The sequence below is a fragment of the Dipodomys merriami genome, unplaced genomic scaffold (genome assembly GCF_024711535.1).
Source record: "Dipodomys merriami isolate MVZ:Mamm:240054 unplaced genomic scaffold, mDipMer1.0.p SCAF_30, whole genome shotgun sequence".
NCBI classification, from domain to species: Eukaryota; Metazoa; Chordata; class Mammalia; order Rodentia; family Heteromyidae; genus Dipodomys; species Dipodomys merriami.
In genome coordinates this window covers 18,909,615-18,935,955 of record NW_027204493.1, presented here as the reverse complement: position 1 = coordinate 18,935,955, position 26,341 = coordinate 18,909,615, and the positions used below count along the sequence as shown (strand labels likewise).

Below are 26,341 nucleotides of genomic sequence, written 5' to 3'. Positions count from 1 at the left end.
AGAGCTTCAGGTACTTTTAATTTGAGGCAGCTGTGCTCTCTTTGCCTGATCAAAGACAGCCAGAAGTCAGGCACATGGTGTTCATGCCTGTAATCCCAGCTACTTGGGAGGTAGAGATTGATCAGCAAGATTGTAGCTTGAGGCCAGCTCAAAAAAGTTAGTGAGAACCTATCACAACCAACAATTAGGGCTGGGACACACAAATAGGAAGAAGAATGAGGTAGGTGGGGACAAAAATTCTTTGAGATCCTCTAAAACATAATTAAAGCAAAAAGGCCTAGATGAGGCATGGCTAATAGGTTAGAACACCTGCCTAGCCATTGTGATGCCCTAAATTTAATCCCTGACCCAAAAAAAGTTGGAGGAGGGGACCAACACAAATGAACTGTTAAACAGTGGTTTTTTTATTGTAGGTGGCAGTAAACCATGTGTTCTGTCTTGGAGAAATTCTAATAGTTTAAAAAAATAAAAAAAAGGATGCTGAGCAAGTTCAGAATACACCCTATCCAGCCTTGGAAGTATAAAATCTGGTATAAGATTTCAGTAAGATCCAGTTTTTTAACAATTTTTCTCTTGACAACTTTAATGTATCAGACTGTTATATATAAGGGGAAAATTATACTAAAACACTTTATATATAATTTAACAGTGTGATGTCATATTTATCTAGGACAGGTTTGTATGTGTGAAAGAAATGTACAGAAGAAATTATGTTAGCTGTTAAGCACAGTATTGGGTGCTTGATGTCAAATAATTAAACCAATAGTAAACATATTTAACACTAAGACTTTAAAAAGAAATTCCAAAAAACTAAGTCACACTGATTTGATCTCTATGCATATTGCTAGGAAAATTCCTTTAGAGATTTGGTATTTCCAAATTTGAAGAATCTTATTTTTACTTCATTATGCTACTTCTATCAGGAACTTGCTCTCTTAAAAATCTATGTTTGCAACCACTTTGGAAAGCAGTCTGGAGGGTCCTTAGAAAGCTAAAGATTGACCTCCCTTACGACCCAGTCATACCACTTCTAGGCATCTACCCTGAACAACAGGAACCAATATACAAGGACACGTGCACCTCCATGTTTATTGCAGCACTGTTCGCAATAGCTAGGATATGGAAACAACCTAGATGCCCCACCACAGATGAATGGATCCAAAAATTGTGGTATCTATACACAATGGAATACTATGCAGCCATTAGAAATGACAAAATAATGGCATTTGCAGGGAAATGGATGGAGCTAGAAGGAATCATGTTGAGCGAGGTAAGCCAAGAACAAAGAGACAAACAGTACATGGTCTCCCTGATAAGTGGATGATGAATCCAAAATGTTAGGTGATATGACAAAACTAACAGGACTTAAGAAACAAAGAACTCCCACTCATCTGGTTGAACCACTACTAAATATCCCCATGCTGCTGATCACATATATGGTATATAACATATAAGCACCGTTATATATTACAGACTGTGATAGACAATTTGCTCCAGGAAAGTTAGAATGAACTTGTGACTTTAAATGAGCATCATTATTCCACAATACTGTGAATTTCCGGAAATTAAGTAATCACTTAATCACAATCAAAAAAAAAAAAAAAAAAGAACCTTGGGGAAGGGAGGGAGGGAGGGGACGGTAGGGGGAAAACAATGGAGGGGGTAACAATGTTCAAGAGGAAGTGTACTCATTACCTCACTCATGTAACTGTAACCCTCTGTATAGTATCTTTACAATAAAAAAAAAAAAAAGTCAATCCAGGAAGTGGCACTGTAGCTCAAGTGGTAGAGCGCTGGCCTTGAGCTGAAGAGCTGAGGGACAGCGCCCAGGCCCAGAGTTCAAGCCCCACGACCAACAAAAATAAATAAATAAATAAAAAAGTCAAAAAAAATCTATGTTTGCAAAATGCTGAAATAAGGAAACAGGTTGACCCATTGTAACAATGAGATGTACAAGACACTATGTTGAAAATCAACTTTACAACTTTGGGAGCAGGAGGAGGAGCTGGGGAGGGAAGGTATGGTAGGGGAAAAACAGAGGAGGAAATAACTATGCTAGATAGGAAATGTACTCATTACCTTACTCATGTAACTGTAACCCCTTTGTACAGTATCTTTAAAATATATATATTAATTAAAATATATTAAAAATCCATGTTTACAAAGTATCATTTCATTCTTTTTAAATAGAATGTTGTGTAAAATTAAATATAGCTACAATATCTATCTATCTATCTATCTATCTATCTATCTATCTATCTATCTATCTATCTATCTATCTACCTACCTACCTACCTACCTATCTAACGTCCAATTTATGGACCAAAGCCTTCAGTCCCCTTTAGAATTCTCCTGCCCCAGAGGTAATTACTGTCCTAGGATTCTTGTCCATCATTTTCATGCATGCTTTAAGACTTTTGCTATACTCCTGCATATCCAGATCCATAAAGCAACAGCAACAGTGGTTCTTTTAATTTTTGCACTCTTGCCTCCTAAGACTTTTGAAAAATGTAGGATTACCTTGCACATTTCAGTTGGCACAAATAATGGCAAAGGATGCATTTCTGGTAGGCTATATACTGAATGCATGCCATACATATAATATTGTATATATACACACACCCACATATTATTATGTGGGTGTGTGTATATGTGTGTGTGTGTGTGTGCATGCACACATATGAAAAACCTTGGAGCTACAGTTTAGCTTATTCAATTTACAGAAAATATAACTTAATTGGCAAAGCTAGTCCTCATTGTCAAACCCAATCAGCCAAATCTGCCTTACTTTCTGTCAGAGAAAGCCTGATTTAATTTTAAAATTCAAATAACTGTGTCCCCATGACAACTTTCTCGCTCGTGAATTTAAAATTTTAAGATAATAAATGGATAGCTAGCTAGATAGGCAGAGAAACTCTAAGTCATGGAGCCTGCCATAAGCTTGTATCCTGGATGAAAGAAAAAATGTGTTGTCTTCTTTAATAATTTTTATTGAAGCTTTCTCTACTTTGCTCTTGGGGACTCTCTCAGGTAAAATTCCCTTTCCAACTGTTTCTTTGGTGTACTGGAGATTTTTAAACCCCAAGGCAAAGAACCATAGTAAGATTGAATATGGACAAGGGGTAAGCTTTCTTTAAAAAAAAAATGGGACACTGATGAGTTGGAAGGATGTCAGATGAGAATTGGCAGAGCAGGAGTTCTCAAGTAGATCACTTTTTAATAAAAGACTGCATATGCAAAGAGAATATAGAAATTGGTTTTTAAAAGCTTTTCATATTTGCGTATCTCATAAAAAGTCTGCAGGCCCAGCAATACTAGCACCCAATCTGAAAGCCACTGATTGGCAGCAGGGCTGGCCAACACCTTCCTGGTGTTTTTATTATTGGATCCAAACACATTTATTCATTTATGTTCTGTCTACAGATGTTTACAAATTTCAATGACAGAATTAAGTAGCTGCTACAGAGACTGGCTCATAAAGTTTAAATATTTACTACGTGGTGCTCTACTGAGAAACCTTCCAACCTCTCATCCACAGCTTTTATAAGGTTCTAAACCTTTCACTAAATATTTAATTTCTATTATATTTTTCCCCACAAGAGTTTCTTGTTTATTCAATTTTCCTTCTCTTGTGTAGCATTACATTCTTGTTTCTCTTAATCTCTGAGGAAAGCAGTAAAGTTTTTAAGTAGTTTTATCCAAGTTGCCTTTTCTGTTTATTTGTGTGCATTTCTGTCTATCATTTTTTAGATATTCTCCTCAGATGTTGAGTACTTCTAGGTAAATCTGCTTGGCAGGTCTGATACCATAGATGAGATGTGTAAACTTAGTTTCACTGTAATGTAACTTAAGTCCTTCATCCAGGCTGCTCAGTTTGTAGAGAAATTTATTCTATTATCCTACCTGGGGCAAGAAAGCCTATATGGAAAACAAATCTGAAGATCCCATTTTCAGTTTGTACATGCTCACTTAATTTTCTATTTTCAAGTTCTCTATTTCCTGAAGTTCTTCAGGAAAACAGTACTGCACAGTCTGCACTATTTTCTATTTCCCAAGAATAAACTTCTAGTCTTCGACTAAATTGGGAAGAGGTCGTTTACTGATGCACCTTATCACAAAGACAATTTAACAGCATCTCTTCCACCCAAGTGATATAATGATAATCTTTATTATATGGTTCGTGTTCAAACTTAGCCAATTATCCCAACACTGTCCTTTATAGCAAATTTATTTTCCCCCATCAGGTATCACACTTTACATTTAGTTGTCATGTTTATTGGTATTTCTTAGTTGTTTATGACACTGACATGACAGGTCTGGTGTTTCATGAAATCTCAGCCAATTTAGGTTTTTCGAGGTTGTTTTTGTTATGATTAGATTCAAGTTATGCACCTTTTGGAAGAATACTCTATGAATGATGTCTTATTCTCAATACCTTAAACAAGAAGGAACACAGTGTCAGATTTGCCCTACTTAGTAAAACTTCTAATTGCCTCATCTGTCTCCTAGAAAGATGCTTCCCTCTACCCCTTTTCAGCAAATACATAATCTATAAGGAGATGGAGATCATATAAACAACCCAGTACTCCAAAAATATAAAACAATGGTTTTAGTTGTTTTCTTTTGTCAGCTGTGGGGCTTGAACACTGGGCCTGGGTGCTGTCTGTGAGCTCTTCAGCTTAAGGAGAGCGCTCTACCACTTGAGCCACAGCACCACTTCTGGTTTTCTGGTGCTTAATTGGACATAAGAGTCTCATGACCTTTCCTACTGGCTTTCAACTGTAATTCTCAGATCTCAGCCTCCTGAGTAGCTAGAATTATAGGTGTGAGGCACCAGCTCCTGGCTTCACTGTATCTCTTATTCTTATTTTTCTGCCTGGGCTGGCTTTGAACTACAATCCTCAGATCTCAGCCTCCTGAGTAGCTAGGATTACAGGCTTGAACCACCAGAACCCAGCTGGTTTTAGTATTTGCTAACGATGTTTTCCTAAATCAATTTTTATTGTCATATTTAAAAAATGGTGATTTTCGAGTTCTATTAATTCATCTACATTTATGGCATCTAATTGCTTCCTAAACAAAATTTCTGCCGGATTATAGGTTTTAGCACCAGCTCAACCATTCTGTGAATTTTCTGTCACTGCCAGAGACTGGGCATTTTGGAGTTCTCTGGTTTAAATGGGTTATTTCTGGGCTTTCTTCCCCCTGCCAGGTTAAGATTCCCTCAGTTTTCCTAAAGCTGTCACCACTTGTCCATCTGCTTTCCAAGCGTCCAAATCAGTGCTCCTTTATTTGTTTTTTCTTCACCTTTTCAATTTTCTCTGACCTTGTGGGATTATACCTTTTAAGGTAAATTGTCATCTTCATTAGACTTGAGAAAGTAAACTCATGTGCTAACTACCATCTTCACTTGAATGCCACTTATTCTCTCCCTTCTTCCAAACATTGTATCAAAGGTATATGGTATGAAATCTATAATTTGCTCTTTTCACTCTGTATCATGTTTTTGAGATTTATCCATTTTGATACATGCAGCTTTCGTTTATTCATTTTAAATGAAGGCGGTCTGGTGCCAGTTTATACATATGCTGCAATTTTCTTATCAGTTCCCACTACATTCTAAAATATTATATTATGAAGTTTGGTGTGGGGTTCTATTTTTTTTAATTTAATTTAATTTTATTTGTGGGGGTTCTATTTTTCCTCAAGAACATACATCCAACTTTTTGTAATTCTGAGTCAATAGGGATATAAGATTAAATATGCAAAATGTCAGTCTTAAGACATTTCAATTTTGTAACTTATAAAATGAGTTTATTAATATTGAGCACCAAAAAACTCAATAAATGTCAGTTACTTGGCAACAACATGAAAATGGGTCTCAAGAATTCAGAAATAAGTTCTTTTTTCACATTTCTTTCTGAATGTGACAAACCACAAGATCCACACATTATATAGGCCAGAACCAAGCCAAGAAGAGAGTAAACCAAAAGAATATGTTACAGGGCTAGCAACATTTGACCACAGTGTAACTACTGTCATAGCAAAAAAGAAATGTCAATCAGAATAAGAAAGCAAAGAAAAAGCAAGCAAGAATGAAAACCAGAGACAAATGTTGGCAATCCATAAAAACACTGTCTAGGAGAGCAGAAGCCTTAATCAACACCTGGAACTTTCTAGTCCAACTGACAGGGCTATTTCTAGTGTTGAGAGAGATATTGGGAATTGTGGCCATTTCTGCTCAAAGATTTGTATTGCTGTGGGTCAGTCTGTCTCTGTGGTGAGGTGTATGCGACAGCAATGATGCACACAGCATACAGACAAAACAACTTCTGATTTTTTTCCCTTTGCCAGTTTCATTGCTTACTATAAATCAATATAATGGAATTTTGGCAACCACTTCAAATCCACATGCATTTTAGTTAGTGTGATATTGTTTATAGTCAAATCACCCTGGACAAGGACAACAAAGAGTGTTTAGAGCCTCTCCCCAGATTTAAGAACATAGTAAATTAAACAAGACTACAATGTATGTCTACCCATCTGCCCCAACCTTCCCTTATATATAGAGTCACCATTTTCAACAGCAGTCTTTTTTTTTTTTTTAATTTTTATTTATTTATTTATTTTTGGGTCCGGTCATAGGGCCTGAACTCTGGGCCTGGGCGCTATCCCTCAGCTCTTCAGCTCAAGGCTAGTGCTTTACCACTTGAGCCACAGCACCACTTCCGGCTTTTTTTCTTTTTCTTTTTGCTTATGCAGTGCTGAGGAATGCAAGGCAAGCGCTCTACCACTGAGCCACCTTCCCAGACCCAACAGCAGTCTTTACTGCTTCCTAAGATTTCCTCTTCCTTTTTATGGAGCATGAGTGTTTAAAATGAAGTGGGCAGAGTGCTTATACTGTAGATTTCCCCCTACCATGTATAAATACTTGGCAACAAATTAACTACTTTTCCTTTCCTTTTTTTCTTCTTCTTGTTTTAGCAGTTCAGGGTTTCAAACTCAAGGCTTCCTGCTTGCTAGACAAGGATGCTACTATCTGAGCCATACTCCTAGTCCAACTTTTTTTTTTTTTTTTTTGCCAGTCCTGGGGCTGGGGGACTCAGGGTCTAGGCACTGTCCCTGAGCCTCTCAGAGCTCAAGGCTAGCACTCTACCACTTGAGCCACAGTGCTACTTCCAGCTTTTTCTGTTTATGTGGTACTGAAAAACTGAACCCAGGGCTTCGTGTATATTAGGCAAGCACTCTACCACTATGCCCATGGTCCAGCTTTTAATTTAATTTTTTTTTTTAAATATAAGGCCTCACACACTTTTGCCCAGGTTGCTCTTGGATCATGTTTTTCCTACCACAACCTCCCAAGTAGCTGGGATTACAAGCATGGGCCACTACACCTGAGTAATAAAACTTTTTTTCAAAGACAATTTTATCCTTTTCAACTATTTTGTTGGTCTAAAAGGAAGAGTAATTTTTTTTTCTAAACACTATCAGTGGCCTCTAATGAAGTAAGAATCAGGACTAGGAAAAATCTACTTCATTAGTTTGTAAAATATGGGTTGACCTTGTAGTGCACTAATGAATAGGTACTGAACTATACTGACAATCTGATAGCTAAATATAAATTTATATGAAAAAAACTACAGGCAAACTTTAACTTGGAAATACATTCAGTTTTACAGGTTGCTTTAAAACTAATGGAAATCCAAACTTATTTGTTAATTCAGTCTATAAAAGCCAAAGTCAGGCTCCGTGTTAGATGGTTGTGACAAATGATTAAGTAATAACTCCTGTGCTATCTCACTTACAATACAAAGAAATTTTAAAATTAAGCTTCAAGGGTTTACAGGTATCCAAAAGAGTATACTTAAGAAAGGAATGATTAATTCTGTAAGTTGAGAATTTCAGGGGGAAAAAGTTAAGAAAAACATGTTAGAAATTTAGAAAGACTTAAAAGGAATTAAACATGAGAAGAATATGTCTGGCAGCTATGAAAAAGAACACGTTAAACCTCAGAAAAAAATAGTTGGGAGTTCTTTGAAGAGTAGGGTAGACAGAACAAGGACAAGAAGTCAATGTGATAAAACTGGACTGGGCACAAATCAGAATGTCTTGCATAGTGTAGCAAAGAATTAGACCTTCAATTGGCCAGACTTGAAATCAACAAGTCCATATTCAAGGTGTCCAGGAGGGAAACTGTTGACTCATAGGGCAAATGTGTATCAGAATCTATAACAAACTGTTAAGTTTCAAATATGGCTGTATTATTTTTACCTCAACCAGTGCCATAAGTTGCTTGTTATGGCTGTTGCAAAGTTTTAAATTTTATTCATTTAGTGGTACTTCATTGTGGTTCCTGACAGGGACTAGAGATACTGGGTATCTTTAAAAATGCCTAGTGGCCATATTTATATTTTATAAAGTTTTTTTTGTTCAAGATTTTTGCCCAATTTTGTAAGTTTCGTATTTTCTTTTTTTATTATAGAGTTGGGATGGTCTTCATAGAGTCCTAACACAATTCCTTTGCTGTATACATATACTATGAATATGTAATGGGTTTGCAAGCATAGCAGACTGTTTCTAATGAATGGATATAAACATTAATAAAAAGATACAAGTAGACATTATGTACGCCTATAGTCTTACCAATCCTTTTCTACATTCTTGACAAAAAGATCAAACATGATTATCTTGCTTCTTGATCAATCTATGTTGTGACACTACTGGTAGAAAGATAAAGGACAAAGGAACATGTTGAACTGCCCCAAGAACATAAGATCAAGAAAATCCGGGCTCTGGCAAACTCTGTAGCTCACATAAATAAATTTGTAAGGAAATGAAAGGTAGGGAACCTATCAATTGAAAGACACTTAAAATACATATTAAGTTTTTACAAAATGAGAAAGCCTAAATTTTAACATATAATTGTGCAAGAAAACTATTTAAAATGTGAAGGAATGACTACTACACAAAGTTCAAAGCTTACAACTATAACCCAGCTACTGAAGACGCAGGAGTGGATCAGTCTGAAGCCATCCCAGGCAAAAGTAAGACTGTCAAAAACAAAGTAAAACATAAAAGGATGGTGTCCTTGGCAGAGCATTTGCTTAGCTAATGCAACACTTTGAGTTCCATTCTTAGTATACCCCTGACCTGTAAGAAGTTCAGAATTGCTTTTGTGGGGAAGCAGGATACTGTGATTGGGATGGAATTTATGGCTCTGGAATACCTGGCAAAATTCTATTTCTTGACCTGGCTGAAAATTCAATTCTTTCTTGTGTGTGTTGTCTTTTAAAAAATTTGTTTGTTTTATATTAGTTTTTTTTTTCTTACTGTGATGTATCTAGAATCTAGGACTGAAGAGTTTAAGAGTGATAGGAGTAGAATGATATTTTGTGATAGGAAAAACTAAAGTGTGGCTATAGAAATGGCTGCTCACTTGAGGTAGGGAGAGTACAGTGGATGAGGAACTGAGCATCTGGGACTTGGGAAGGCACTGCAGGGAGAAGACTGTAAGCCGGGTCCTAATCTCCAACATCAGAGTGACAGAGTAGCCTAGATGTTGGTAAAGATAAAAATGATTAACAGGAAGCTAGGCACAGGTGACTCATACCTGTAATACCAGCTACTCAGGAGGTTGAGATTTGAGGATTGAGGTTTGAAGCCAGCCTGGGCAGGAAAGTCTGTGAGGCTCTTATCTCCAATGAACCAACAGAAAAATCTGGAAGTGGCTGTGTGGCTCAATGTGGCAGAGTGTAGCCTTGAGTGAAAGGGCTCAAGGACAGCTTCCAGGCCCAGAGTTCAAGCCCCACGACTGAACACCCCTCCCCCGACCCCCGCCTCCAACCCGAAAAATAAATGATGATCAGATACAGAGAGATATACTTAGAATCCCAAGGTCTCCCATTCCCTTTATCTCACAAAATGTTAGGCATTTTGAAAGTGGCTAAGAAAAGCATGGAATAGTTGAGCCCACTTTCTTTCTGTGATACATGGGAAACTGAGCACAACTTACACTATTTTCAGGCACACATAGGCTTCACTTGAAGTTTTATAGCACAGAAAGTTTCTATGAAAATATTGATGGTGAATGCTAGTTAGCAAAGAAATAGATTCCTGAAACAGTAAAGGGAAGGAAAGAAAAGTGGGGCATGCGTGTATAATAGGAAGAGTAGAGAGGAACGTAAAGAATTTTGTAAAGCCCATGTGAAAAGCTTCTTTTGAATAAACAAAAATAATAATAAAGCCTGCAACCCAATTACAGAGGTAAAGGAAGAGGCAAAAGTCAGACAAAAGTGAGACTGTATCTCAAAAACAAAATATAATATAAAGGGCGGAGGTATGGCTCAGGTACTAGAGCACTTGTCTACCATTGGTGAGGCCCAGGTTTAATCCCAGCAGCATGCAAATATACACACAAACACACACATACACAGTACTAGAGCATTTGTCTACCATTCGTGAGGACCAGGTTTAATCCCAGCAGCATGCAAAGACACACAGACACACAGTCACAGACACAGACACAGTCACAGACACAGACACAGTCACACACACACACACACACACACAGTTACAGTTACACAGAGTTACAGATGGAAGAACCTGGCTCCTGAGGTGCTAGAAACTTACAGGTATGGTACCCAAGACATGATTACTGCAATCATTTTCATATCATCAGCCTGAATATCAATAATTCCATGAAGAATGTTTTGCAAGTCCTGGGATAGGGAAAGTACTTTTCCCTGTGAGAACAATATCTTTTATTATGGCCTGAGGAAAAAGAATCAGGCTCCTCTATCCATTTCATTTCTATAAACTCCAGGGGATACTTCTGAATCTTGGTGCAATTAACATTTTCCAAAACACCTTTATTCCAAAGTTTATTGGTGGTGAAGAGGGGCTCAAGCCAAAGAAGCCAAGGAAGAACCAATATAGAAAGCTAGAAATGGCCCAGGAGGTGTACATTCAGATTTTTGCCAAATGGGCTGATCGGGAGGAATAGAAGCAAGAAGAAATAGGTGTGACAATTGATGAATCCTATTCTGAACAAGTGGGGGGCTGAATTCTAGTGCCATTTATCTTGTCATCAGGGTTTGCAATAGTCAGGGAATAGGGGACATCCCAGATCATAAAAAAAGGGAGTATCTCCAGGTAGAAAGTACACAGGTCAGTATAATAATGAAGTTGGGAGACTCACATTTATGGGTTTTGTTTTTTTTTTTTTTGGTCTGGTCCTGGGGCCTGAACTCTGGGCCTGGACGCTGTCCCTCAGCTCTTCAGCTCAAGATTAGCACTCTACCACTTGAGCCACAGCGCTACTTCTGGCTTTTTTCTTTTTTGCTTATGTGGTGCTGAGGAATCGAACCCAGGGCCTCATGCATTCAAGGCAAACGCTTTACCACTGAGCCACCTTCCCAGCCCGAGACTCACATTTATGAAATACACTTATTTCTTACACACATATATAACTCACATATAACTCATATAGCACATATAACTCTTTAAGAAGTTGTTTTCAAATTAAAAGCATGAAGTAATCATGTTTATGCAATAGTATTTTATGCTTCTCTGAAACAGTAAATATTTAAGTTTTAAATAAAAATTCAACTCAACTATTATCTAGTGTTGTGTCATTTGCTAATTACATATTTAAAAGTTCCTTTGGCTACTTGATATGGTTAAATATATAATAATTAGGTAAGACCAGGAGATTCAGTGTTTCTCAAACTTTCCAACCAGAGCATGTATATCAGAAGAGAAAATGCTGGAGACAGGGAAAATCACCTGACATAAGCTGCTGTAAGTCTAAGCTTTCTAGGGTCCCATTCCCTTCCCCATCCTGTGGTTGTAGGAATTGACCCAGGGGTTTTACATGCTAACTAAGTGCCCTAGCAGCTAATATAGTAGCCTAGCTCTTTGGGCAAACACTCTATCACTAAGCCACATCCTCAGTGCCTTGTGCAGCCCTTTAAAACAAAATCTGAAGCCTGGTGCTGGTGGTTCACACCTGTAATCCTAGCTTCTCAGAAGTCTGAGATCTGAGGATAAAGCCGGCCGAGGAAGAAAAGTCCATGATACTGTTACCTCCAATTAACCAGTAAAGGTCAGAAGTGGAGGTATGGCTTGAGTGGTAGAGTTCCAACCTTGAGCAAAAAAGCTAAGTGACAGCACCAGGCCCTGAGTTCACCAGGCCAAGTACTAGAATAAAATAAACAAGCAAAGCTGCCTCAGCTAGGTCCACACTCATGATCCCCCTGCTTAGGGTTCCTGAGTAGTTAAAAATACAGGATGTGCTACCATGCCTGTTTTTTAAGTTTTTATTACATCATTCTAAAATTTACCAGAGCCGGGCACCGGTGGCTCATGCCTGTAATCCTAGCTAATCAGGAGGCTGAGATCTGAGGATCATGGTTCAAAGCCAGCCTGAGCAGGAAAGTCCATGAGACTCTTAATTGGAGAACTTTAACCATCTGAAAACCGGAAGTGGTGCTGTGGCTCAAGTGGTAGAGCTTGAGCTGAAGATATCAGAGACAATGCCCAGACAGAGAGTTCAAACACCATGACCAACAACAAAAAATGTATAACATTATAGTATATTTATACATTGCTTTATTATGAAATATTTAAAATTATTTCATGTGGAGTGAGTTTAATACTTTGGGAAGATGTGTCATAATTTGTTTGCTGAGGCTTCGTGTGTCCTTACAAGCTCAAACTCTCAGTTGAGAACTAGAGAATTATAAACACATGGTGTTTGCATACTTCCCATGTATAGTAGTCTTACCTCCATAGTAGGTGGAGTCTTCCTTGTCTTTCTAATCCAAGCTAGAAAGAAAAACAGTACTTAAATTCCAGTTCTATGTAATGTATATGAACATTTTATTTATTCATGCTAAAAGATAACTTTTTGAGCATCTACACTGTTTGAAGTATTGGAGATATAATAGAAAAGCAGACAGATGAAGCCCCTCTGCTACAACAACCAACATATTCATGAAGGGAATTCTGAAAATAAACACAAACAAGATGGCAAGTGGTAACTGTATCATGAAAAAATTTAAGACTGTAGGGAAGATACAGAAAGGACAGTTTCATAGTTTAGAAAATCATGGCTCAGAATCATCTGAATTCAATTTAGCATATTTATGACATACAGGTCAAATCCAAATATAGTGTACTTCAAAGCAATGTCATAATTATTTTATTTTGGAAATCTGAATTACTAATTGTTCAATTTATCAAGGAATGGACTTATTAGAGAGATTTCTCTTAGGATCTGTTCCAGCAAGAGTTACCTCCTCTGGCTGGGAAGAATCATCAGGCCTTACCTCTCTTACTTAGGACACAAGCTGCAAGGAGCAGAGTAGCTCCTGTTGAGTCAGTACTATGCCCTCAACTAGAGGTTATATAGCAAAGGGAAGGCAGCTCTCTAGGGAAGTTATCAAGTGGTTCTAGTGTCAAGTATGAGCCTAGCTGGTTCATATTTTAACTCTATTACTTACTAGCTATGTGGAAAGTTATATAATTTTCTAAGCATGTGAAAAACATAAATTATAATGCTATCTGTACTGTGAGGTGGTTGTGAAAGAAAAGTCCACTTACCAGTCTGACTTTTTTTTTTCAGTCTGACTTTTATAATCAAGAATTAACACCAGGTTTGTTTGTTTGTTTGTTTTTTTATGAAAAACCCAGATCTAAATGGCTACAGATGTGGAAACAAAAGATTCAACCATGGGCCTAAGATTATTTATTTCCCTTCCTTTCTCTCTTTTCTTGCACAGACCCAAATATATCTCTCCAATGTATTTCCAACTGTGTGTGAATTTCTACCTTTATTATTCTTCCTGTATTCCCTTTCTCATTACTTTTCACTCCTTTTTGGCCCAATGCTACTCAAAACTTGAACAGATTTCATATAACGTTCTTTGTTAGGCTGTAAGGTTGGCAAGGGAGGAAGCACCAACAGGTTTGTTTGTTTGTTTGTTTTTTCTACTGCCAACTGTCTTGAAAGAGTAGGTTACTTAATATGTGTGGAATAGGACAACTATAAAAATACTCTTGTATTAGGATTTTGACTTGTATCATTCCTCCTGAAATTAGCCTCCTGAGTAGCTAGATATACAGGTATGAACCTCCAGTAACCAAATTGTGTTCATATTTTGAAATGGTTGCAAAAAGACCCCATTTTTTGTGTGTGCCAGCACTAAAGCTTGAACTTAGGATTTGGCTTTTCAATCAAAGCTGATACTTTACCACTCGAGTCATACCTCCAGTTTTGGCTTTTTGTTGGTTAAATGGAGATAAGAATCTCAAGAATTTGTCTACCTGGGCTGGCCTCAAACTTCAAACCTCAGACCTCAGCCTCCTGAGTAGCTAGGGAGGAGCTACTGCCACCCAGCTAGATTTTTCCCCCCAAAAGAACAGTATTTCATAACACACAAAAAATTATATGGAATTCAGATTTTCAGTGTCTATAAATAAGATTTTATTGACCCACAGCCACTTATTTCTACCTATAGCTACTATGTGCATGTCAAGAATTGAGTAATTGTAATAGACCAAGTGATCCACAACCTAAAATACTTACAATCTGATACTTTAGAGAAAAACTCCAACCCCTGTGGCTTAAGTATAACCCATTTAACAACAATTATATATCATGATACAAAAACACTTTTATATTTTCTAATATAAGTATCATTCTTAGTTATTATATTCTTAAATTGTTATCATATATTTTAGAGACTAGAAACACATACAAATAATATCAGGCTGAGAAAGTACAATAATGTAATACACACTTTCTAGTATCATAACTAAAACAAAATAACAACTACTATTACAATAAATCTACAAAATAGCATTTTCAGTTTTTTTGTAAGGCTGGAAAAATATACTTCAATTGAATTCAAATTGTTTTTTTAAAGATTCTATGATATAGGAGAGATTGGGAAGACTAGTATATGTTTTCTAAAATTTATTGGTTTATAATATTCATTCATAAATGTGGGAATGTAATAAATCTAAATATTGAATGTATTAAAACCTACTTATTCACAGTCCAGACATTATGAAAATATACAAAGACTTTCTTTGCTTTCATTTTATTAATCGCTTAACAATTTTTGTTTTATATGGATATAAAAATTCAACTGACTATTGAAAAATTAAACAATACAAATATACAAGTTTGTATATTTATGATTCTACAATAACTAGGCACTTGAATGTCTTGAGATGATGGTTGATGGCACTATTGTTTGTTTTGAGTCCAGTAAAGGTTAGAGCAAAAAGTGTTCAATATGATCACTCATTTATATAATCTGATTCAAACTTTTACAAGTGGTTATTATAAAACAATGGGAAATGTCCTGTTGAAAGTAGGCAAAGGTCAGTAAGACGAAGGAATAGAAAAGACATTAGTATTAAATCATTACTTCTTTTAGTTTTGTTTTGTTTGTACTGGTACTGGGGCTTGAACTCAGGGCCTCATGCACTCACTTGGCTTTTTCACTCAACATTGATTATCATACCTCCACTTCCATCATTGGTTAATTGGAGATAAAAGTCTCAAATCTCTCTGCATACTCTTGCTTCTGAATAAAATCCTCAGATCTCAGACTCCAGAATCCAGAATCCAGCTAGGATTACAGACTTGACCCACTAGTGGCCAGCTAAAATAATTACTTTTTAAACCTTAAGACATCTGAAACAGAAGTTCTGTCCAGTTATAAATTATATAACTATTTTGCTATTGTTTCTTATATCTGTAAGGTAAATTTTGAATCAGTCCTCATTATAATATAACCATTTAGCAAGGTAACTAACTGGGCAGTTTATAACTTGAGATCCTTAGTTTCATCAGTGCTCATTTACATTCTCATCAGTATGTATGACTTTCACTGAACTTTAGTACTCCTATTGGAACATAACAAACTATAATGAATATAAAAGTGAGTGTGCAAATTAAGGTTCCCATTAGTCACAAAGAAAGACTAGAAGCAGACAGATAGGAAACACTTCCAGAAGCATACATTCTTCATATCTCCATAGACACAAAAAATGTCCAAAATACTTTTAGAAGTGCTGCTAACACTCTATGGCAAATGAGATATCCTATGACCAGATTTAGTTGGGCAACTAGAATCAAAATTATGGAAAAGTTATCAACAGTCTACATATAAAAGATATTACATTAAAATGTATCATTTAATTCACTTAAATAAAGCTTTACCTTTTAGAAACTAATCCTTACTAGTTGAGTGTTGACATTTTATAAAAACTGATAAATATAAACATGCATTTTGAAATGTGAAAAATTCTTCCAAAGATACATTACAAAAAGAGTCATTTTTCTGATTATTGGACCTTTTAGTCATATTAAGTGAAAGCGTATTTAAAGTAACAAATTTTATGAAGTTCACAGTTGTTACTCTTCTTTATTCTTAAGTATTTTGAGATATAATTTAAATACAGTACAGAAGATATTTTAATCGTATAATTTCACAAGTTCTCACTAATGTGTACACAGACTATTTCTATCACCCCTCATCCAAAGTCCTTTTGTGTTCAAAGACCCAACAATGACTGATAACACTTTCTGACTAAGACTGCCCACTAGTTCTGCTTTATCTGTAATTTCATATAAATAGAATCTTACAGTATGTACTCTTTTGCATCTGGCTTATATTTAGTCAGCAGGACTGAGTAAACTCATAGCATATGGTAGGGCCCACACCCACACCTCCCGGTATTCATTCCTTTGAGTAATGGCAGAACCATAAGTTACTGCTACCATGAAAATATGGCAAAGGTGAAAAGATGTATGTGATTAGATGACTACAATGCACAAGAATGCAGTACCTGTCTTGCTGAAGACATTTCTCCCTTGTTGGCAGAATTATGTGAGGTTTAACCATCACATATATCTACATCTTGCAATGCTCTATCAAACCTCACAATTTGGCATCCTGTTAACTCTCCAAACTTATATCCTGCTAGGTTCTCTCAGGCGCTATCTGGTCACTTTGGCTTCCCTGCTATTCCTTAACCACAGGAACACATTTCTGCCTCATGGCTCATCATTTGCTTTAGGAATGCTCCTATGATGGTTATCTGCATGATATTCTTGCAGATATACATATACTAAAGCCTTTCAAACACTCCCTATACACCCTTTCTCTGATATGGCCACTAGCATATTATATAGTTCTGTTACTTATCTCCTTTGTCTTTTTCCCACCTTAGAATGTGGGCTACATGACTGCAGATATCTTCAGTAGATGGTTGCTAAATAAATGAATGAAAAGGCATACTGTTGAATCCTCATTGTAGGAGAATATGAAACTTGTAGGTAATTGTATTCTGCTATTAATAATTGAAAAATATAATATTACATTCTCTTGTGTTGGAAAAAAATCTTTGGAATCATTTGGTGTTGACATTATTTATTTCATAATTTTTCCCTTTCCTCATATATAGTGTCATGTGTGTTTATATTGTAATTTTTTTCTTTGTGGAGTAAAGTTCTTACTTTTTATATTTAATTGGTGTGTACCACTGTAAAAGTAATTTTCATTTCAGTGTTTGGTTGATACAGTTATATTAAGACTAAGCCCCATGGGATAGTTATGCTGAATTATTAGATCAGGACAGAGTCATAAGAAGCATTAAAACTTCATTCTATTTCCCTGAAAGTCTGAAAGGCTGAAAAATGAGACATTACCTATTTATTTATAACTTAATTTATTTCTATAAACATTTTAATTCTATACTATTACTGGGAAAATGACAAAATAGGCTCATTATAAGAAGGCATAAGAATTGTAAATGTAGCTTATAACACTGGAAAGTCTCTTAAAATAAGAAGGCTCAATTATTCCTTCTAGAAGTTGCCAATTTATAGTGTGCATTTCTTAGGAAAAAATGCTGTTGTCTACACATATATATTTATACCCTCTTCCCACAGTTCTACTACTTTTATTACTAATAAGCAGAAATGGAAAGATATTTTCATTGAAGTGGTTTTTACATTCACAGGGTGGCATAAATGTAATATAATACTTACAACTACATTTATCTACCATGCTATGCCCACCCATGAAGCAATATATCTGCCTGTATTGGGCTACAAAACCCAAGCAATTTTCCTAACCTTTCTGCTCTTTTAAAAGGGTATGACTATAGTATATGGCTCATCTTACAGGATTGTTGTGATGGTCAAACACAATAATGACTCCAATGTAATGGCATAATACCAAGCATTCAAGTAAATACCTAGTATAAGTGACACATATAATATGAATTGGTATTTCAGGAAAGATTCTTTTTAGCTGAAAATAACAAAAGGTAACTCAAGCTAGATTTTATATATTCAATAAATTATGTGCCAGGCCCTATGCTAGGAACTGGTAAGCAGAAAAGGGAAATCTGTAACAACAAAAGGTACTACTTAGAACTCAGACATGAGCTTAACTACATTCATAAAAAAATTGAACTAAGAAGTCAAAAGCTGCTGGAAACCTGAAAAATACTCTCTCCTTATATACTTCATATACTTACATATATTTTCCACCATATAGAATACTTTTCTTAAATAAAATGTTTTAATCCTGTGTATTGAAGATAGCTACTTACAAACTACAAAGTTCATATGCCAATGTTTCAGCCAGTTAGGGAGACTAGAAACTACTGTTTTATCGCCCTTGGATCTTTTATATTAATTCCAAGTCTTAAGATAGAGATCAACAGGAGGTAAGCTGAAAGGGTCGTTGTGAATTGAACAAATACCCCAAAGTTCTCTAAAGAAAGTGTTTGGTTTTTTTTTCTTTTAACTTACAAAAGAGAAAAATAAGCTATGTTCCTTTCTCAAGTTTATGGAAATAGTGAGTGCCAGAAACTGGAATCAGTAACTGGGTGCCTCCTTAGGCTTTGTACATAAGAAGCTTTCTTTGCTCACTTCATCTTAATCTCCACAAATTTCAGGGACATGATGTGTAATGTTTGGAAAAAGTTTGATGCTCAGGAGGCTGAGATCTGAGGATCATGGTTCAAAGCCAGCCCAGACATGCAAGTCCTTGAGATTCTTATCTCCAATTCATCGCCAGAAAAACAGAAATGGCACTGTGGCTCAAAATGGTAGAGCACTAGCTTTGAGCAAAAGAGATCAGGGACAGCGCTCAAGCCCCTCCACTGAACCCCTACCTTCTAAAAAAGTTTGATGGATCCAAGTGATAAAGGGAAATAGGTCATTATATATGCTCTGATTAATTTTATGTATTATTACATAATTTTCCAGAATATGCTATTATAAGCAAAAACTCACCTTCCCATTCTGTTGGGATGGTCCCTACTTCATAGTCTACTTCATTTTTATTCGCTGCTTCTATAATCCTTTTCTCTCGTATAGTTTGTCCTGTAAGACAAGAGGGATTCATGCATTTTAAAAAACTTACCATATAGTAGTTATTTTTTGTATGTTTTTTATTGTAAAAATACTGTACAGAGAGGTTAGTTACATGAGCAAGGTAATGAGTACATTGTTGCCTCCTCCTTTACTATCCCTTCCCTCCCACCTTGACAACCCCCCCTACCTTCTCCAGGCCAAAGTTGTAAAGTTGTACATCTCATTGTTACAATGGGTCAACCTGTATCCCTATTTAAGCATTGTTTTTTCCCCTTCCCCTCCCCGAATTAGAGAAGTGTATATACAAGATGAAGGGTACTGACATCAAATATAGTGAAAACAGGGGTTATACTTTGGGGGAGGAACATACAAACAAAAAAATCATATGGTAGATTATAAATACGTTATAAACAATAGCAAGAAAAAAATATTTGTGTCCCTATCTTGGCGTTCTTAACATCATCTTATATGGTCATATGTAGCTTTTGACCTTTTCTACTTGTCTTACACATGTACTAGTTATTGCAAATAAAGGAAACCATGGGACCTATGTTTCTTTGGGCCTGGCTTACTTTACTTAATATAATTTTTCCAGGTCTTTCCATTTCCTAAAAAATGGGGCGATATCATTCTTTCTGAGGGAGGCATGCAATTCCATTGTGTGTGTATATGTATGTATGTGTGTGTGTGTGTGTATATATATATAAATATATACATACACCACATTTTTTTGATCCAGTCATCTACTGAGGGGCATCTGGGTTGGTTCCATATCTTAGCTATGGTAAATAATGCTGCAATAAACATAGATGTGCTGTTAGCCTTAGTATGGTCTTGTTTGTGAACATTTGGGTAAATGCCCCAAAGTGGGATTGCTGGGTCATAGGGAAGCTCTATGTGGAGTCTTTTGAGGAACCTCCATACTGCTTTCCAAAATGGTTGAACAAGTTTACACTCCGACCAACAATGTAGAAGGGTTCCCTTCTGGCCACATCCCCTCCAGCATCTGTTGTTTAATATTAGAGTTCTTGATTATACCCATTCTAACTGGGGTGAGGTGGGATCTCAATGTTGTCTTGATTTGCATTTATTTTATGGCTAGAGAGGTTGAGCATTTCTTCATGCGTTTATTGGCCATTCTTATTTCCTCTTCAGAAAAGTTTCTCTATAGGTCTTTGGCTCACATATTTATCGGGCAGTTGTTTCTTTGAGGACTTGTTGTTGGGGGATTTAATTTTTTGAGTTCCAGGTATATTTTAGATACGTGACCCTTGTCCATTGTATGGCTAGTGAAGATATTCTCCCAATCTGTGGGCTTTCTATTGATCTTGCTAGCTATATCCTTTGCCATGCAGAAGCTCTGCAATTTCATGCAATCCCATTTGTCCAACCTTTCTTTGATTTGTTGTGTTTCCGGGTCTTTATTAAGAAAATTTCGGCCTGTGCCAAGGAGACTTAGGATTTCTCCTATTCCTTCCTGCAATGTTTTCAAGGTGACTGTTTTGACTCCGAGGTTTTTGATCCATTTGGGGTTGATTCTGGTGCAGGGTGATATATATAAAGATATGGCTTTAGTTTTCTACAGGTGATTAACCAATTTTGCCAGCACCATTTACTGAAGAGGCTGTCTTTCTTCCATTCTATTTTTTTAGCACCCTTATCAGAGATTAGGTGGCTATAGGTCTGTGGGGTCATTTCTGGGTTTTCAGTTCTATTCCATTGATCCTCAGGTCTGTTCTTGTGCCAGTACCAAGCTGTTTTGATTACTATTGCTTTGAAAGTAGAGTTTGAAATTTGGTATTGATATTCCTCCAGCACTGTACTTTCTGTTAAAGATTGTTTTGCTATTCGGGGTCTTTTATTGTTCCATATGAATTTTTGGATTGCATCTTCTATTTGCTTGAAGAATGAGGTTGGAATATTGATAGGTATCACACTGAATTTGTAGATAGCCTTTGGAAGTATTGCCATTTTCACAATGTGGATCCTTCCAATCCAGGAGCATGGGAGGTTTTTTGCATTTTCTAAGTTCTGTTTTGATTTCCTTTTTCAGTTTTTTTTTAAAGTTTTCATTGTAGAGGACCTTCACTTCTTTAGTTAAGTCTTAGATATTTTATTTTTTGTGGGGCTATTACAAAAGGAGTTGCTTTCCTGATACCAGCCATGCTCTTCTCATTGTTGGCATACAGAAAGCCACTGATTTTTTAGGGGTTAATTTTATATCCTGCTACTTTGCCAAAGTTTCGAATCAGTTCAAGTAACTTGGGAGTGGAGTCTGTGGGATTCTTTAAATACAAGATCATGTCATCTGCAAAGAGGGAGAGTTTTACTTCTTCTTTCTCTATTTGGATCCCCTTTATATTTGCCTCTTGTCTTATTGCTGTAGCTAGGCATTCTAATACTAAATTGAAGAGAAGTGGAAAGAGTGGACATCCTTGTCTCATTTCTGAGTTTAGAGGCAATAGCTTTAATTTTTCGCCATTAAGTATAATGCTGGCTGTAGGTTTGTCATATACAGCCTTTATTGTATTGAGGGATGTTCCCTGGGTTCCTAATTTTTTCAGAGTCTTCATCATAATGGGGTGTTGGATCTTGTTAAATGCTCTTTCTGCATCTATTGAGATAATCATGTGGTTCTTATCCTTGCTCCTGTTGATGTGATGAGTAGTTATTCGAAATATCACCATTTCTGATATTGCACACCAATTTTCTACAGTAAACTTGCACGGAAAAGAATAAATTCCACTTAAAATAATACATAACTTGCTGGGTGCCAGTGGCTCATGCCTATAATCTTAGCTATTCAGGAGGCTGAGATCTGAGGATCAGGGTTCACAGCCAGCCCTAGGAACATCTCTGAGACTCTTATGTCTAATTAACCAACAGAAAACCAGAAGTTGCACCATGGCTTAAGTGGTAGAGAGCCCAGGCACTGAAATCAAGCCCTACAACCGTCCAAAAAAATTAATAATAATATGTTAGCTTGTAAAGGGTATAGGAAGTAGAATAGAATGATGAAGTAGATAGAATGATGAAAGGGGTGATACTGACCAAGAAGCAATGTGCTCATAACCTGACTTATGGAATTATAACTGCTTTGTACAATGACTTAATAATAATATAAAAAAGAATAAGAAAAATTATTATTAGAAAAATTGTTAGAAAAAAATATTCGAAAAGAAACATCTAAACCATGCTACTACAAATTAAATTTTTCAATAGTATATCATAATCCTTTTGGTAGAATGAATATAGATTAATATAAAAAAAAAAGAAAAGCAAGTTGATCCTGCAGGGCACTGGGGATTCATAAAAAACATTTCAGTAGTAATCAATGGTTTTCTTCAAATTCACAAGTATATATTGTACATATATATACATATATATATATATATATATATATATATATATATATATATTCACAAGTATGTTCATTGTGAATAGTTGCTGCCAGCCTACAAAAGTGATTTTATAGTCCTTACTAAGCTGCCATCCTGTCCCCAAATTACTCTGGAAAGCCCAAGCCAACCAAACCACTGGTTGAAATCTGTAGCCCATCCAAGTCACTACCTCTCAAGGGATTATAAGTAATAGGCACAAAAACTGGTGAATTCAGATAAGGTATATCAGGTAAGAGATTAACATTCAGAATGAAACAGTAGTAATGTACACTGGAAAGCAGAGAAAAAAATAAGACTATCTATTTGATTTGTGACAAGGACAATCTCTTTAACAAATAGTATTAGAAAAACTGGATAGCCACATGTAGTAGACAGAATATTCTGTACAGAAATAAATCAAAATGTATCAAAGACCTTACTGTATGATCTGTAACTTTTAAAGGTACTGAAGGAAAATATAAGGTATAGGGCAATGACTTTCTAAATAGGACTCTGTTTGCTCAGGAAATGACAGCAAGAATAGACAAATGGGAGCATATCAAATTAAAAAGCTTCTATACACTAAAGGAAGTAATTATAAGAGTGACTCGAGCCTACAGAATAGGAGAAAATCTTTGTCAGATATTCATCTGATGGGGAGATAAACCTACATATAAAAACCCCCAAGTAATCCAAACAATAGCTGGGCAAAAGAATCAAACATAAAATAAAAGTAGAAAACATATATTCCTTCTTATCCACCAGTGGCTATCATCAAGAAAAAAAAATCAACAAATGCTGGCAAGAATATGGGCTTAAACATTGGTAGGAGTGCAAATAAGTCCATTCACAATGGAAATCAGTATTGAGGGTCCTCAAAAACCTAAAAAGAGAACCACCATATAATCCAGTGATACCACTCCTGGGAATACACCTGAAGAAATCAAATTCAACATATAGTACAGATATCTGCATACATCTGTTTAATGAGGTCCTATTTACAAGAGCTATGTTATAGAATCAGCCTAGGTGCCAATTCATAGATGAATGAATGGTTAAAGAAAATATGGAATGTTATATATACACTATATTGTTCAGCCATAAAGATTCTGAAATTGTGTTATGCAGGGAAATAAATGGAACAGGAAATTGTGTTAAATGAAATATGCCTCAAGAAGACAAGTATGACATTTTCTCTTATATGGGAATCTAGATTAAAAATAAAACAGACATGAAAGTAGAAGGGGAATTTTGGGAGTAGAAAGGGGAGCAGAAGAGTGGGACAAGAGACACTAATGGGGAACGAATGAGAAAAGTACATGATGTGGATATATACAAAGGTTTCACAAAAACCACTGCTTTATACAATTAATATGTGCTAATAAAGTTTATTTAACCAGGAAAAAATTGTAGAGGAGTTACCAGTAGGATTGAAATGACTATTTCTACCTTCTCAAAGATAAAAAGTAAATACCTATTTTAAGTTCATATGAAAGCATAAAACAGCTGTTTATTTTCTTCTGTTTTCAGGAAATATCATATGTCCTTTAAAGTGACTTTGTCAAAATGAGGGCTTCAAAATAGCTATCTATCATTGAATCTTTGAGTGGGGAAACTAGGTAAGTTTCCTACTTTTCAATAGTTATCAAGCATACCTGTATATTCCCGGGAATGTGAGGTAGGACAGAGAAGTTGATGTAAAGTCAAGGGGAGCTGCCTGGCTTTACAATGATTAAAACAGAGAAATGTATGCCTTTCAGAACACTCTTTTCTCTTACCACTCACTCCTGGGCCAACTATGCCAAATAGGCTGTGTAACATATTAAAATCTACCAACTATAAAGTGCTTCAAGTACAGGCAAAGATTCCTGGGAGTGACTATGTAGGAGAAAGGAAAGTTCCAAAGGAAGCCTGAGAAGTCTGAAGGGCTGGTTTGTTTTTTTCTGTCTCAGTGAGACTAAGTAAAAGGCTGGGAGTTCATAGACAAGCTATTAAGGGCCAATAACCCTGAAGTATGTAGCCAGAGAGGCCCTGCATTTCCTTACAAATTCACTTAATCTAATTCAATCCTAGCACAGAGGTTCCTCAAGTTTTAACAAAGGAGATTTATTTTTCCTTATTTTACCAGTAAACTTTTAACTTACAGCACGTCAGGGGACTGGTAGTTAAAGGTCCCTAAACTGTAGACAAGGGTTAGTGTAAAAGGTGCCTTTTACCTAAATTTACCCTACCCTACTTTGCTCTCAGAGCAGAGCTCAATATATATACATGCATTTAGTTCATCTAAAGTATGATAACATATCAATTTTCAAAATGTTTGAGTCAAAACACATGAATCTTCTTATACTGCTCATTTAATACCATGATTAGTACGTCCTACTAATGAAGGTGAAAACCATCATCTAAAATACAAAATGGTAAGACAAGGGACTCTGAAAGAATAAGTGTGCTGTGGAGCTACACTGAAGCTTCTTCTCAATGAAGGTTAAGAATATGAGGAGGACGGAGAATTCTGTACTTTCCAGGAGCACTACTAAAAAATATATATATAATATATCTGCATTCTTGTGACATGAAGATTACCTTTTATTATTTATAAGTCTAATAGCGCCATGTAAGGTCTAGAAAGAATTTTAAAAATCAGTCAAGACCTATTTCTGTGTAAATAGAAAGACAAGAGCAATTCATGAGCTAGTTTAACTCCTTGAGAAATATTAAATAAAATACTGTTTACAGATAGATGAGACTGAAGATGCACTTTAAAAATATCCATCTTACTCAGCGCTAATGGTTCACATCTATAAGCTTAGCTACCCAGGAAGCTGATATCTGATGGATTATTGTTTGAAGCCAGGCCAGATAGAAAAATCCTTGAGACTCCATCTCAAAATAACCAGCAAATAGCAGGGCTGGAGGCAAGGCTTAAGTGTAGAGTGCCAGCTGTAAGAAAGCCAGTTGAGCAAAAAGCCCTAAGTTCAAGTGCTAGTACTGGCAAAAAGCACACATAGTTAGAAGTATAACACTACTGGCTTATTAAACAAATTCTTTATAATCAGATAGGCTTTTCCCCTCTTAAAACTACTGCATTCTTGGGAGCCTAATACAGGATGTTATGAATTTTTATGAAATGGAAATGAAATTTATGTTCCCCATTTAGTAAGAAATTATGCATAAACCACATATTTACTTATTCTACTGTGCTTTCATGCAATATTTGTAAAGACAACCCTACTTATCATAGCTAAAAATTTCCCTTCTAGTGAATAAAGTAAATTTAAATATGTACTCATGTGTTGAATTGTAGAGTAAATTTACATAGAAATTAAGTTAATAACAAAACATTTAATATATATAAACCTAATTACTCCTAAAGTAACAATAATTTGACATTGGTGAGCTCAATGAGCACTAAGTAAACTGATACATAGCTGTTTTTCTTAAGAGTAAAAAATTTAAATATAGTTGAAACAGTCAAAACAAAAGTTTGATTCAAAAAGATTGGAAGTGGGCTGGGAAGGTGGCTCAGTGGTAGAGCGCTTGCCTTACATGCATGAGG

General features: G+C 36.0%; 1 protein-coding gene across 2 annotated transcripts in view; it reads right to left on the bottom strand.

Moving 5' to 3' along the window:
- Ndufaf2 (NADH:ubiquinone oxidoreductase complex assembly factor 2) overlaps nucleotides 1-26,341 on the bottom strand; it is a 109,904-nt gene that overhangs the window by 26,882 nt on the left and 56,681 nt on the right. For both annotated transcript variants that reach the window (XM_070041238.1, XM_070041239.1), the window contains exons 2-3: nucleotides 19,325-19,414; nucleotides 12,785-12,825 (exon numbers count right to left, since the gene is read on the bottom strand). In XM_070041238.1, the coding sequence (XP_069897339.1) occupies nucleotides 12,785-12,825; nucleotides 19,325-19,414 (131 nt within the window). The remainder of the gene's footprint in view (nucleotides 1-12,784; nucleotides 12,826-19,324; nucleotides 19,415-26,341) is intronic.